The following is a 14,629-nucleotide window of genomic DNA, read 5'->3' as shown; positions in this document are numbered from 1 at the left end:
TGATGGAGAGAGCTTCCAGAGGGGTTTTTTTGTTTGTTTGTCCAGTGAAAACTAAATACACCAAAGATACATGTGAATGTAATTGTACAGAGTCTACCAGAGATAGCACCTATGTGTGAAAATTATGTAATAATGATTAAGTGATTTAAACAAAAAAGCCAAATGCCTTCCTTTCCTCTACTGTTGGTGCATATGTGATAAACATTACCATCACTGTCCAGGGAACACGAGGACTGTCATACAGCATTAGAGGTTTTCTTTAATAGGGACATTTTGCTCTGTCTGAGACGATTTTAAAATAACATGAGAGTATAATTTAAGCTGCTGGAAAACACACTTGAACCCCTGGGAAATTCTAAGTAAGTTTACATATCATTTGGCATCAAGATGCACCTCCTTCTCTCAGAGAAGAGGGATTACTGGCTGGTGTCAGATTCCAATGTCTGCACTAGAGTTCTGCCCTTAGGTCCGTAATTCTCATTCTGCGTGTTTGTTTTTCTCATTGAGAAATAAAGGACAAAAGAAGTACACATAATGAAGAAGACCTCCCTTTGGTCCAGTCTTCCTGAATAAAAATTTAACTCGTTTCAGAAAATCTCTGGAATACTCAAGAAAAAAATCTGAGAGAGGAGAGGTGAATCCAGGACCAAGAGAGAAGTTAAAAAGGACCATATGATACATACTGTAAAAATCCACTCAGGAAAAACCTCCCCGTGGGAACAGGGCTTACCTTCTTCCCCGTGACAACCAGCGTGTAGCCATTTTGGTTTAATGGGTGCTCCACAATTGCTTCTGGAGACACAGGGTGGGAATCCAGGCGAAAATTCACATGAGGGGTTGACGATCCTGATCGAGAAACCACAACCTGAGAGACAAAACACAAATGAAATTAGTCCAACAAGCTCAGTTTAAATACAAGTGGAAAATGTGGATGATAATGCTAATAACAGATTAGGAGAGCTCATGGGTATTTGAAAAGGCCCAATTGTTTATCTCATTGTAAATCAATATACCATCTCCTAATCTCCTGTCTTGAAGGCAGTTCCTCTGAACCCCCAAGGCAGACTTTCGCATATGATCTTTTAATGGTGTATAGGGAAGGAGATCTTTTGGTCAATCAGCCAGCACATGCAGACAAATCCTCACAATTGTATTGGGAACTGGAGGAGCCAAAACTCTCCCCAGAACTGAAGAACTCACTTATGCTACAAGGATTTCAGATTATTTTTTTTAATTTATTCTCCCATCCTGCCCCACTGGGCAGCTTTCCTTGACGTCATGGACTAGAGAGTGGACAGGGAGTCTGGAGGACCTGGATCCAGTTCCAGCTTTCTACTCTTAAGCCATATTTATAGATCTCCTGAGGTCAAAATAGGCCTTCAGGTACTTTAAAATAATGTGCTGTCGTTTTTATAAACCATTGTCCAATCAGATGTTATTTCTTGGATTATAAAGTTCTGCTCCTTGACCTGGTTTTATAATAAGGTCTGATGGCTTTAACAATGCCTTGGAAATGAGGTTTGATGACTTTTGTCATTCTTGCTTTCAGGTATTTCTAATTTGGGATGTTTCTCAGCTATATAATTTCCATCTTCTCTACTGCTAGAACCTACTAATAATGAAGTCTAGGGAGAAAATCAGAATGACTGGGGTGCCTCAGTGGCTCAGCTGGTTAAGCATCTGCCTTTAGCTCAGGTCATGATCTCAGGGTCCAGGGATCAAGCCCTGCTCAGTGAGGTGCCTGCTTCTCCCTCTCCCTCTGTCTCTACCCGCCTCAAGTAAATAAATAAATCTTTTAAAAAATATTTGAAAAAGTCAGAATGACTATTAGAGATGAACACTAAGACTTTAGGAGAATTTGGGAGTGTTCAGAAAGACTTTTATTCTTAAATAGGCCATAGATTTGTATCTCTATGAGGTGCAGGAGGCTGAGGGCAGCCCTAGGCTTGAAACTGCCTTTGTGAAATTGTCCAACATCCCAAATACCCTTTTATGTTTCATTGAATGTGTGCTTATTTGCCATAGGTGTGAAATCATGGGACAAACATGGGGATCTGTGAGATTATGATTAGTTAATAACCATTCCCTCTACCTCAGCTTTTTCATCTGTAAAATGGGAATGAAAATTATAGGTGTAATTAAATGCTTAGTACTCTAACAAACTCAACATAAAAATATTTTGGGGAACTAGTTGTAAATTTTTTCTTCAGCACAAGGAGTCAAGTAGCTTGAAAAAATTTGGGAAGATTCCCAAAGTCTCTAATTTGCTCCCAGACAGTGGGTTGTTGATAGAGAAACTAACTAAATTCACATACATCCATAAAAGCTAAATATCATGACATTTTGTTCTAACACTTGTTCTATCCCAAACACTCAGCCCTTTCAAAACATCTCCATTAAGCAGGGTGGCTATATTTGCACAGAAGTTAAATGATGGATCAAAGGTCATTTTGTCAGGATGAGAAAGGATGGAAACTGTTGTTATTCCTAAATGTAGCGCCAAATAGTTATCTGTGACTTTTGTAGCCAAAGTAGAAAGAAGTTCAATTACCAGTCCTACCTCCCCTGCTGGGTGCGGGTTACAAGCAGAACATCAGGATATCAGACTTTTAACACCTCTATCCCAAATTACCCAGATGTCATATATCCAATTTTTCAATTTTGACTCATTTCAGGTGCTCACCACTTGTTTTTCCTATCCGCCCACCCCCATTTTTTTTTCATATTTCCCTAATTGTTGCCAATCACTTTCAACTACAAAAATGAAAAAAAAAATCTCCTTCTCTCACACACAGGTCAAAACCAAAATTAAACCCCAGCCTCTCTTAATAACTGGACTCTGTTCTATGCCTCATTCTGTGCTTTCCACTTCACTGAAGATTATTCATCTCTCTGAACCTTCCTATGAATATTTGCATTTTCCCTCTCATATCTTCCAATCTATTCAGACCTGCTACATAACAAGATACGAGATCTCCTATCTTTTTGCTCTAATATCATTTTCCCATATTTATAAATAAGCAATCCCTTCCTAATTACTAGATCATCAACTTTGACTTCATCAAATATCTGAAGCCCATTCAAATGTTCATTTCCTAGAAAGGATTAACCTTTGTCTCTCTTTTCATAAAGAAGCTCTTTGCCTCTCTGGAACTTGGGTAGACTGATTTAATGTATTCCCTGTTCAGACTTTTTGTCTGGAGAGCACTATATATATATGGGGACTGGGCCAGTCATTGTGCTAAAAGCTTTAAATGGTTTTTTTGTTTACTTCTCACAATAATCCTACAAGGTAGGTACTATTATTTTTCCATAAAGAAAATGCAACAGAGAATTTTAGCTAGAAAGTACAACAGTCAGGTTTCCAAGGAGCTTTATCTAATGCCAGAATCCGATTTGCTTGACTTCTTCTTAAACACTCAACTGCTACACTCTTGGGGCACCAGAGTAAATACCAATAAAAAGCTTCAACTCTGAGCTCTCAAGAGCCACTCATGAGTCAAAGCATTAAAACAAATTTCACAATATATTTGCCTTGCCAAATACTCGTTTCAGTAATCTTGGCCGCACAAGTTAAATGTGCCTAAGGAGAAAGACTCCACATCTAAATAGTTTTTGATGACACAGAGGAAATGTTACTAGTAGAGCCAGTGAGTTCTACTTTTGATCACAGAGCTAGGATGAGTGCAGTTGCATGTAGAAAATGGGATGAACCAGAGAAGACAGGAAGGCTGTAGGGAAAAGTGAGATACCTGGGGTTTTAAGCAGAGGCCAAAGCACAGATGAAAATACCTTTCTGTTGATCATTAGCCCTTTCTCTGCAGGGATACCTACTGCTATAAAATGCCAAGAATGCTTTTCTATCATTAATTCCCCACTTTATCTTATTGCTAGAATTCCAAATAATGGAGTAACCACTTTAACCCTCAAAATACCCCTGTAGCAATGTTTTTTAAGAAATTAGAAGTTTCTTTTTGTTGTCATGGAGATATTTCTAAGGACAGAACTCAATCTAGCATTTAAATTTAATTCTTAGGATAATTAGTATGAAATAGAAGACTGGCAATTATCTTTGTGTTGACAACTAATCTTTAATGTTTAGGTCTCAAAAAAAAAAAACAACAACCAAAAAACCCTTTTTCTTTAATGCTCCTGAAAATATAAGACTAATATGTTTGGGTGTGAGGGAATAGGGGGGAATACAAATGTACTTGATTGTTGTGGCTATGATCTCAAATTATCTGGGAGAGGACATGAGGAAGAAATATATGTACAAATAAAATAAAACCTTTGTGGCTAGGCTCTAAAATCCATAAACCTAAACAAATTAATTTTGTGTGATATATCTTCAAATACATAAAGGCTAGATTCCCTCACCCCACAGAGATTTATTTTTTTATTTTTATTTATTTTTTATAGATTTTATTTATTTATTTGTCAGAGAGAGAGTGAGAGAGTGTACAAATAGGGGGAGCTGAAGGCAGAGGAAGAAGCAGGCTCCCTGCTGAGCAAGGAGCCCGATGTGGGGACTCGATCCCAGGACCCTTGGGATCATGACCTGAGCTGAAGGCAGATGCTTAACTGACTGAGCCACCCAGGTGTCCCAAGATTTATTTTTGGTTAAACTGTTTTAAAATTTAATTTTCCTTAAGAATGATGAATACAGTTTAACATGAGATATTTGTATGTGGCCTTCTCTCCATTTTTTTTTTTTTTTTTGGTTTGTTTTTTAAGTAGGCTCCACGCCCAGCATGGAGTCCAACGTGGGGCCTGAATTCACGACCCTGGGATCAAGACCCAAGCCAAAATCAAGGGTCAGACATTTAACCAACTGAGCCACCCAGGGTGCCCCACTCTCCATTTTTTTAAAGTGCACAATTCAGTGGTTTTGGTATAGTCACAGATTTGTGCAACCATCACTACAACCATTTTGGAACATTGTCATTATCTCAAACAGAAACTCAGTACCCTTTAGCCACCACCTTCTCCATCTCCTCGTGCCCTCCTGTCCCTTGCAACCACTAATCTACATTCTGTCTCTATAGATTTTCCTATTCCAGACATTTTATATGAATGAAATCCTACAATATGTGGTCTTTTGTGACTGGCCTCTTTCATTTAGCATAATGTTTTCAAGGTTCATCATGCTGGAACATGTATCAGTACTTTATTCCTTTTTATTGCTGAATAATGTTCCATTATGTGGACATACCATATTTTATTTATCCATTCATCAGTTGATGGACATTTGGGTTATTTCCACTATTGTGGATACTGCTACTATGAACGTTCACATATAACTTTTTGTGAGAACATATATATTTTCATTTCTTGGGTATGTATCTAGGAGTAGAATTGTTGGATCTTATGGTAACTGTATATTTAACCTTTTGAGGAACTGCCATACCATTTTCCATAGGTGTGCACAATTCTACGTTCCCACCAACAATGTGTGAGGGTTTTAATTTCTCCACAACTTCACTGACATTGTTATTTCCCGTTTTCTTGATTATAGCCAACCCACTGTGTGTGAAGGGGTACTTCATTGTGATTTTGCTTTGTATTTCTTTGCCAAATATTTTCTTAAATTAAGGAAAAGGCAAGCTTACTTCTGGAGGTTCACAGTCTCCATCCATTCCTCCTGCCTGAGACTGAGTATCTGAGTATCACCTACTTAGCCTCCCAACCAGGGTTCTGAATATCCCCTCATAGTCAGACTGGGCTTTTATAAAACAAAGTCCTAGAGAGGTTGGAGGTGGGGAAGGGAAAAAAGATGGAACAAAAGTGGATTTTTACTAGGAGAATCCGTCAGAGTGGGAGTAGATTCCCTGGGCCCAACTGCTTTTTTGAAACCTACTGTTTTTGGCAGCAAATATACTAAAATTGAAGATCAAATAAATTTTCCTTTTGTAAGAACAGAACATATGCAGTTCTATTTCAAGGCAAATAGAACCGAGTGGAACCTTTGATATCATTTAGACTGATTTCTAGTTTAAAAATTAAGAAAAATAGAGGATTTCTGTTAAGGAAATTTGTAATGAAAGATGATGCAAATCACTGGAGTTTGAAACTCAATGAGAAAAAAAATGTGAATTGAAAGAAAAGAAATGTGAGAGAAGGAGATGACACCATTAATAAACAGACCTGGTTATAACTGGGTGTGACCTTATGGATCTTGGGAGTGGGTCTGCTTTCCCTATAGTTCCCAATACAGAGATGGGCACATAGTAAGTCCTAAAGGCATATCTATTGCCTAAATACATGAATAGCCTGAAATAAGAAGCTCACTTAAGTCTTGATGAAGGGATAAGGTTTTTAAATGTTTCAGATATTTAGATAACCTGTAAGAGTTTGATCTTCACTTTCAAGATATGACTTCTAAGGCTTCTTGCTTCTTGCCTATTGCAATAGACTGAATGTGTCCACCTAAAATTCATATGTTGAAATCTTAACCCCCAATGTGAAGGGCCTTTGGGAGTCAATTAGGTCATAAGGGTAGAGTCCTCATGAATGAAATCGTGCCCTTATAAAAGGGACCCCAGAGAGCTTTAGTTCCCTCTTCCCATCACGTGAGGACTTAGCAAGAACAGCCATCTACCAACCAGCTATCAGAGTCTCACCAGAAACCAGATCTGCTGGTTATCTTGATCTTGAACTTCCTACCTTCCTGAAGTGTGAGAAATAAATGTTTGCTGTTTAAGCCACCCAGTCTATGGGAATTTGTTATAGTAGCCTGAATGGTTCAGACACCTGCTTTAGGTTTACTGTACCCCTCAGTATGTGAGAGAAATTGGTGTTCGTGTAGAAAGAAATCAGATATGAAGAGTGGAGCTATTTATTTCAATCAGGGTAAATATCTAGTTTTCTGAAATGGAAAAAAAAAACATGAGAAGAAACAGAAATTGCTGATTGGTGCTAACAGCTCAAGAAATAAAAGTGGTAAGACAAAGTACCAGGTGGCAAAAGTTGAATTAAATGAAGCTTTGCTCTGTTCCCTCCTTTGTTCTTTTTGGTAAATGGGCATGAGTGCTTCTATACCAACCTGATATTACAAAGGCCAGGTATACACAAAAACCAAAACAATTTTCCTTATTGCTGCAATACTGATGTGCATGTGTGTTTTAACTTTTTGAAATGATTGTGAGTCGAAATGAGTCAAAACCAGATTGAGACCTTTGTAAAAAAATATCAAGCATCTAAAATCCAAATAAACTAGTAAATTAAAAAAATTTAAATATCAATATTTTCAAATCAATACTCCAAATACAATAATTGTAGGATCTGCCAATTTATACACAGAGTATATCTGTTTTTGAATTTTAAAAGTGACAAAAGTTAAAAAAAAACTACTGATACATATACTTCATGTTTTTAAAATGTCTCTACTCTTTCAAAAAAGCACCCAAACAAGAAATCCCAGTTATTCCCTATTACCAACAAAACAAACAAAAGCTTAGCATTTTCCCATGGTTTCAAATATTTATGATGTTTTAATTTTCTATGCATATAACAGTGTATAAGATATATGTATTTCAAAAGCATGCATGAATTCATTTTAGGAGACTACATGGACTGGGGTTGATTTTTAGTTATAGATAGAGCTCTGAAATTATTATTTATAATGGTTTCTTTCTCAAACAAAACAAGTCTCAGAATTAATGAATATATTTTCTTCTATTTTTAAAACACTTTTTAAAAGATTTATTTATTTTAGAGAGAGAGAGAGTGCGGCAAGAGTGCATGCATGAACATGAGCAGGGAGAGGGAAAGAATCTCAAGCAGACTCCCCGCTGAGTGTGGAACCCAACATGGGGCTCAATTATAGGACCCTGAGATCATGACCTGAGCCCAAATCAAGAGTCCGACACTTAACTGACTGAGCCACCCAGGTGCCCCAGATTTTCTTCCAAAGGAATATACCAAATTCACCATTCTTTAGGGATGTAACTAAATCAATGATGTACACATAAAAAAAGAAAGGCAGATGATATTTTTATCTGAGGATTTTATAAAGGAGAACAGTAAATTAGCAATCCCTAAAGAGAAATGTTTAAGTTCAAGCTTTGCCTGGGTCTCTGCTGGATGCTCACAGCATTGATGAATTGATGATCTGTGTCTACATTCTCTAAAATAGTAGTAATCCCAAAGGTAATGTATGCCACAGGCTTCCAACACAAAGATCTAACATACTATGATGGTGGCACCGGAACTGAAAGAATTTGAAGACAGGAGGTCAATAGATGAATTGATTCTTCTTACTGGAAGTGAGTAATTATCCTCAGGTTCACTGACTACTAACATAATCCTTTACGTAATGGTTGTAAGTAATGGTCACAAGCAAAGGATACATTTTTAGGTGATCCCTATGTCCTTAACTTTCTTGCTTATGATCCAACTAGTCCAGTCAGGAGGCACAAGAGAACAGGGGTGATGAGTTGTAACAGCATCAAGGAATTGGGAAGATGAGAAAGGGGGTGGGAGAAGAGCAAGGATGATGCCAAAGAACCAAGTGACAGCTGTGACAGTGCCCCGGCAGTGGGCACTGTATGCAGACAAGGTAGCTGCCCAATGAGTGTTTGTGGAGCTGAACTTGAAACAAGTCTTGAAAGTGCCTCCCCACCCCCAACCCACCCGATACACTCACTCTTCCTGGCCTGACAGTCATGCACAAATATTTTAATAGCAATGCCTTGCATCTACAGATTAAAGGCCTTATAAGAGAGCTGTAAAAAAAAAATATATATATATATATATATATATGTATCAAGCACTGTTTTTGCAAGTTGATTAGATGAGGAGCTCAGAAGGGGAGACGTGGGCAATCCCTGTGATTAGTCCTGTGATCTTCATGAGTAACCGTCTTCCCTCTCCCACGTAGCCCTGCACACAGCACTAATGTTCCCGAGCCTTGTTCTTTTCAACATCCCCTCCCCCTCTAAAATTTGTAAGAAGCCCTGTTCTCACTGTTTACTTTCACTATCTTGAATAGGACTTATCATATTATTTTACTTCAAAGATCCCAAGAGGGTGATCACACAAATAAAAACTGGTTTTGAAATCTGTATCTATGTTGATAAACTCTAATACATGTACACGTCAGTATATTTAGACGGAGTTGCACCTGTATAAGTTACACATGTTTAAATGTTAGGAACATGTCAAACATGTCTTCTCTGCCATACATATAATATTGTTAGCTAAACAATATAATTCTTTCTAACCAAATAACCACTGTGAAATACCTGATTCCCTTTACACCCGACAGCTGGGGCTGAAGCTTGTATTCCCAGCCAGAGCTGGACATAAGCACAATAGGAAAGGCAGAAACAGCTGCAAACTCTTGAGAGAAAACATTTGCAAAGCAACTTTGACTTTAGGCTTCAGGGTAGGAAGGAAGTAAAAAATCATTTTTCTGTTCCTTTTCATGTATTGCAGCTGTCTTTGGAAAAAAATTATGTCCATTCCAGTTTATAACAGAAACTCCACAGTATTATTAAAACAGGAGTTGCAGGAACTTAGGCCTGGCCACAGATTTAGCACTTCACAGCAGTCAAAACATTTATAGAACTTGCTAGTACTGCTTGGCGAGCTTCAGCTAGAAGGTCTTTGCTGCACGCCTGACTCCTCCCCCAACATTATTTGCTGTAAACAAACTGGATTTCAGTGATGTTGACTGTTTGATCCTTCAAGTGCCTTGGGTTTATTTACATAAAATTTAAGGGAATGGAATTCTCTTGGACAAGTGTCAGAGAAATGGATCCTATGTGGGTCTCAAAAGCCCTTTGTCTGTATGTCTCTGTCTTTTGCTGTCTTGATATCAGGTACATGTTTTTATGTCCCATACTAAAATTTCAGGGGTGCCTGGGTGGCTCAGTGGTTAAGTGCCTTCAGCTCAGTTATGATCCTGGGGTCCTGGGATCAAGTCCCACATTAGGCTCCCTGATTGGCAGGCAGTCTGTTCCTCCCTCTCCCTCTGCCCCTCCCCCGGCTTGTGCTCTCTCTCTCACTCACTCTCTCTCAAATAAATAAATAAAATCTTTTTTTTAAAAATAAAATTTTAGTTCCTCAAAGGCAGGTTCTGTGTCACTGCTTCCTTTGCTTTACTTATTTGCCTAGTGAGCAAGGTTAGTAAGTTCCCAATATATATCTGATGAATTAAGAACCATGTGGTTTAAAAAAAATCAGTGATATCAGCTCTTCACATAAAATAAGTATCTACTTATTTTCATCTTTAATGTTTTGGATGCACAGATAATGGGCATAATATAGCTTCTTTTATGTAAATGCTGGGAGACAAGAATAAAACACTTGTCACAGCGTTTCTGTTACAATGAGACTGATGCACGACATATCACTTAGGTGGTGGAATCTGTCACACAGCAGAATTTACTCAGGTATTAGAGCAATCTATCTAAAAGTGGCATTTTATTACAACTTTAGAATCTGGAAATAGGCCAGGAACCTTTTGATGTAAAAGCATGTAAAACCTAAAGTGACTATAGAAAGCTTATTAATATGAAACGGGATGGATGAGGTAATAAACAATTTAGAAAAAAAGGAAAGCAAAAGTAAAGATGAAAAGTCAACATAGTGAACACATTAAGAATTCAACAGATGCCAGATTCTCTCATGCTCCTTCAAATTTTTTGGAATTCTATAGAATAGTATCAATGTCAATTAAAAACACATATTTAAAATAACACTACATATTTTACAAGGATAATAGATATGACCATATTTCAAATACTTCAGAGTGCTCATGTGTGTAGGCAGGGACTGGGCATCCAGTTTTCAGATTTTAAGGAGTTAAGGACAGAATGAAATGGTTTGAGGTGGGTAAATAAGAACACTGGGCTGGGAGAGAGGGAGGAGTGGGGAGAAAGTGTAATAATTTGAAGCAATGGGAGGAGGGGAGACCAAGTGTGGAAGCATTTAGATAACAGGATCTGCAGATTAGTTTTGAGCTTGGAAGGTTTTATTTACATGTTTTATGATTTGAAAAAATCCCTCCATGCCCAACTATTTAAAGAAAAACATGATTTAAAATATGGCAATGACCAATATCCATACACTATAAAGACAGCGGTAATTTTAAAAAGTATATTTTATAAAAGAATACAGATGGGCAAGTCAGAGGAAAACATCATTGTCCTCAACTGGTTTACTAGAAGTCACTGTCTGACTAGGATGTTAATTAGATCTGATGATTACAAAATAAGAATTAGAAGAAATTTCTAGTATTTGTAGAAAGTCAGCATTTCCATAGATGCCATGGTCATTGTGCATTAATCAAGAACCTACTGATGAACTCATGTTGAAAGCACTACCCAGTAACTATTAAAGCTGTCAAAGAGATTCAACACAAGAGCATTTTCATTTCTGGAAAGTGCTAATTCTTGTATCTAGGAAACACGATAACTGCGTCTGAAATGTGAATTTTTATTGTATGGAAATATGTTGCTATCTATTAAAAGCATTTCTTAATAAAATCTGGATTTTTTTCTCCCCAGTGTTTGAACTTCTTTGTGTCTGACCACATCATTTTGCAGAATCAGGAGAGCTGGAGTTACAATGGGATCTTGATGATAACGTCCTTTCCTAACTCCTGCCAATATTTCTCAATGATGTGAATGTTTCTTCTCATGGAGACCGCAAGGTTCACACAATAGCTCTCCTTTGATCCATAGCTTCCCCTGAAATAGGAAAACATCGCCTGGAAGTGCTTCAATTGTTTCATTTTATTCCAATCATGTGAGAGAAATCATGAATGGAAAACAACAACAACAACAAACAAAATCCCAAACCATTCTGGGCAAGAAAATTAAAGCAACCACATTTAAACTGAAAGTTTCCAGAATTTAACAAAAACAGGCCATACGTTTCATAAAGAATGGACCAGGCTTCATTGTTTTGCTTTCAGTCTGTCTCTAGCTTTTACTGTGGTTTTCGCTTTCTATTTGCAAATACCTTACTATAAAAACAAAACAAAACAAAAAACTAATTGCACCAAACCAGGTAAAACAGACAGAGCCACTCTTAGAAAGCATTTACCTGCATGAAGCGACCCTCTGACGTCCCAAGATTAGCAATGGTGAGGTCTCCTTTAATGAAGGTAGATATAGATGTTAAGAGGACTTGGTTGAATTGGCCCATGAATAAGTCAACACGCTGCAAAGCTGTAGTAAACTCTGTTCGATATTCATCACTGCGCACTTCACAGCCTGATGAATTTCTCAAAAGTGTCTGAAATAAAATATGGTCATAGAATGAATGTGAGTCCAGACGCGAACAGGCTGGTAAAAAAAACTTCTCGGGGTGTCTTTTCAGAACTCAGAGGAGAATGGAAAGGCTAACCATACAAAGAAACAGAGAGCCCTAGACAGGCAGAGATTATTCTAGTGACCTACATGGCTCTAGTACTGCTAGGTGCTCCACATGTATATAGATGTTAGCTGGGGTAAACCTTCCTACCGCAGTTTGCGCTTTGGTTGGATATGTGCATACATAAAAATGGAACTCGGTGGTGCTGGTAAAGGAAAAACAAAACTATAAATGTCTCAGCCCTGGGCAAAAAGGTAATGCTTCTAGCAGGCAAGTCCAGTAAGATGGATTTCAACTGGAATAATAATAAATGTTAGAGTCATACATAATACATTAAGTATTTGAAAATGTCTGTGCAGTGTGCAGTGAGGCGGTAGAGGGTGGTAGCTGATAGACAATTCACAGGGAGGCAGCAGAGCACAGATCCCAGACTCAAGTTCCTGCATCAAATCCTAGTCTCTCGTGCTTATTTACCTTACATAGTCCCCATAATCTCTATGTGTTTGTGAAATTCAGGTTATCCATTTCACAAGTAAAATCGAGAGAATTGTAGAGATGTGCCTACCTTGCAGAGCTGTTGTAAAGGTTAAATGAGCTAATTTATAGAAATCTCTTACCATAGAACTCAGCACCTAGGTAATACCACTGAAGTATTTGTCATCATTATGGTGAAAGGCTCAAAAAAACGTAAAAGCTGGGCACCAAATGCCACAGTTACCAACTTACAAAAAAGGCAATTACCACTCAATCGGGTATTTATCTTATAGATTCAGCTTCAGATTTTTTAAAAAATATTGTTCAGTAATATATGTCAGTTAAGCGCTGTGGATCCGTCCCTTCACCTTGACACCTCAGTGTCCTGGTTTTCCTTCTACTTCTCAGATTGCAACATTTAGTCCTCGTGCAGGACCATCTGTGCCTGGCTATCAGTGTCAGGGTTTCTTAAGGCTCCATCCTAGGGCTGCTCCTCTCCTCACTCTTCACACTTTCCCTAGGCAACCTTAGTCTGTCCTGTGATGTCTATTACTATTTAGTTGACACACACATTTGTACCTCCACCCTACCCTCTCCTGTGAGCTGACTGTGCATATATCAAATTGCCTGTAAAAAACACACTCAGATGTCTCCAAGACCTCAGGCTCAGCGTGACCAAAGCAGAAACCACAGTCTCGCCCCCATGCCTGAGCTGATGATACAACACACCCCAGTGAATGGCTCTACCATTTCTCTAGATGCACAGGTCATAAATCTAGGTGCCATCCCTGATACCTCCCCATGTACAGTCCATCACCAATTTTCATCAATTGCACTTTCTAAATATCTCCTGGATCCATCCAGTTTTCTCTGTCTCCATACTTTGACCCTCATCCAACCTACCCCTTCCCCTTCCTGAACTACTACAATGGTTTCCAAGTAAGACCTGCCATATCTGATCTCATCCATTCTCTACACTGCAGACAGATTTTTTTCTAAAACACAAATCTCATCATGTCACTCTGTTTAAAACACTTAATGTCTTCCTATTGCTCTCAGGATAAAAGACAAAGATTTTTAACATGATCTGGTGAGCTCTGCGTCATCTGGATCCTATCGAACTTTCCAAATTCATCCTCATTGTGCTCTCCTTTGCACTCCAGTGACCTGGTCTTCTCTCAGTTCTCCAAATATGCCACGTGTCCTCCCATTACAGGGCCTCTGCACATGTTCCTGGAGTGATCCTTTCACCTTCATTCACCTGTTGACTGCTATGTCTCCTTCAGATCATAGTGTGTCGTCATTTCCTGAGGAAGCCTATTCTGATCTCAATATTTAGGTCAAATGCTTCTATTATCGACTGTCATAATACATTTTACCTATGTGTCATAGCACTCATAGCTGCAGCTACTATTTGCTTATGGATTACATGATTGATGCCCCTGCCATCAGAGACCATACTTGTTTACTGCTGTGTTGTTAGTAGTAGGTGAAATATCACCCATAGATCTTTAATAAATATTAACTGAGTGAATGAATAAGTAAGTGAATCAATTATGAGTAGATGGGGGATGAGTGTGGAGATATAAACTAATATTACTAAAGCTAGGGGCGCCTGGGTGGCTCAGTCATTAAGCGTCTACCTTCAGTTCAGTTCATGATCCCGGGGTCCTGGGATCGAGCCCCGCATCGAGCCCCGCATCGGGCTCCCTGCTCAGCGGGAAGCCTGCTTCTCCCTCTCCTTCTCTCCCTGCTTGTGTTCCCTGTCTCGCTATGTCTCTCTCTGTCAAATAAATAAAATCTTAAAAAAAATAAATATTACTAAAGCTATTTT

At 38.4% G+C, this 14,629-nt stretch overlaps 1 protein-coding gene across 2 annotated transcripts in view; it reads right to left on the bottom strand.

Moving 5' to 3' along the window:
- MET (MET proto-oncogene, receptor tyrosine kinase) overlaps positions 1-14,629 on the bottom strand; it is a 112,741-nt gene that overhangs the window by 44,794 nt on the left and 53,318 nt on the right. For both annotated transcript variants that reach the window (XM_073899103.1, XM_025873211.2), the window contains 2 exons: positions 12,052-12,243; positions 731-865 (listed from right to left, as the gene is read on the bottom strand). In XM_073899103.1, the coding sequence (XP_073755204.1) occupies positions 731-865; positions 12,052-12,243 (327 nt within the window). The remainder of the gene's footprint in view (positions 1-730; positions 866-12,051; positions 12,244-14,629) is intronic.

The sequence above is a fragment of the Callorhinus ursinus genome, unplaced genomic scaffold, assembly GCF_003265705.2.
Source record: "Callorhinus ursinus isolate GAN/ISIS: 27379988/994484 unplaced genomic scaffold, GSC_fseal_2.0 scaffold12, whole genome shotgun sequence".
Lineage (NCBI taxonomy): Eukaryota > Metazoa > Chordata > Mammalia > Carnivora > Otariidae > Callorhinus > Callorhinus ursinus.
The sequence above is the reverse complement of the archived record's forward strand: the minus strand, read 5'-3'. Positions and strand labels throughout refer to the sequence as shown.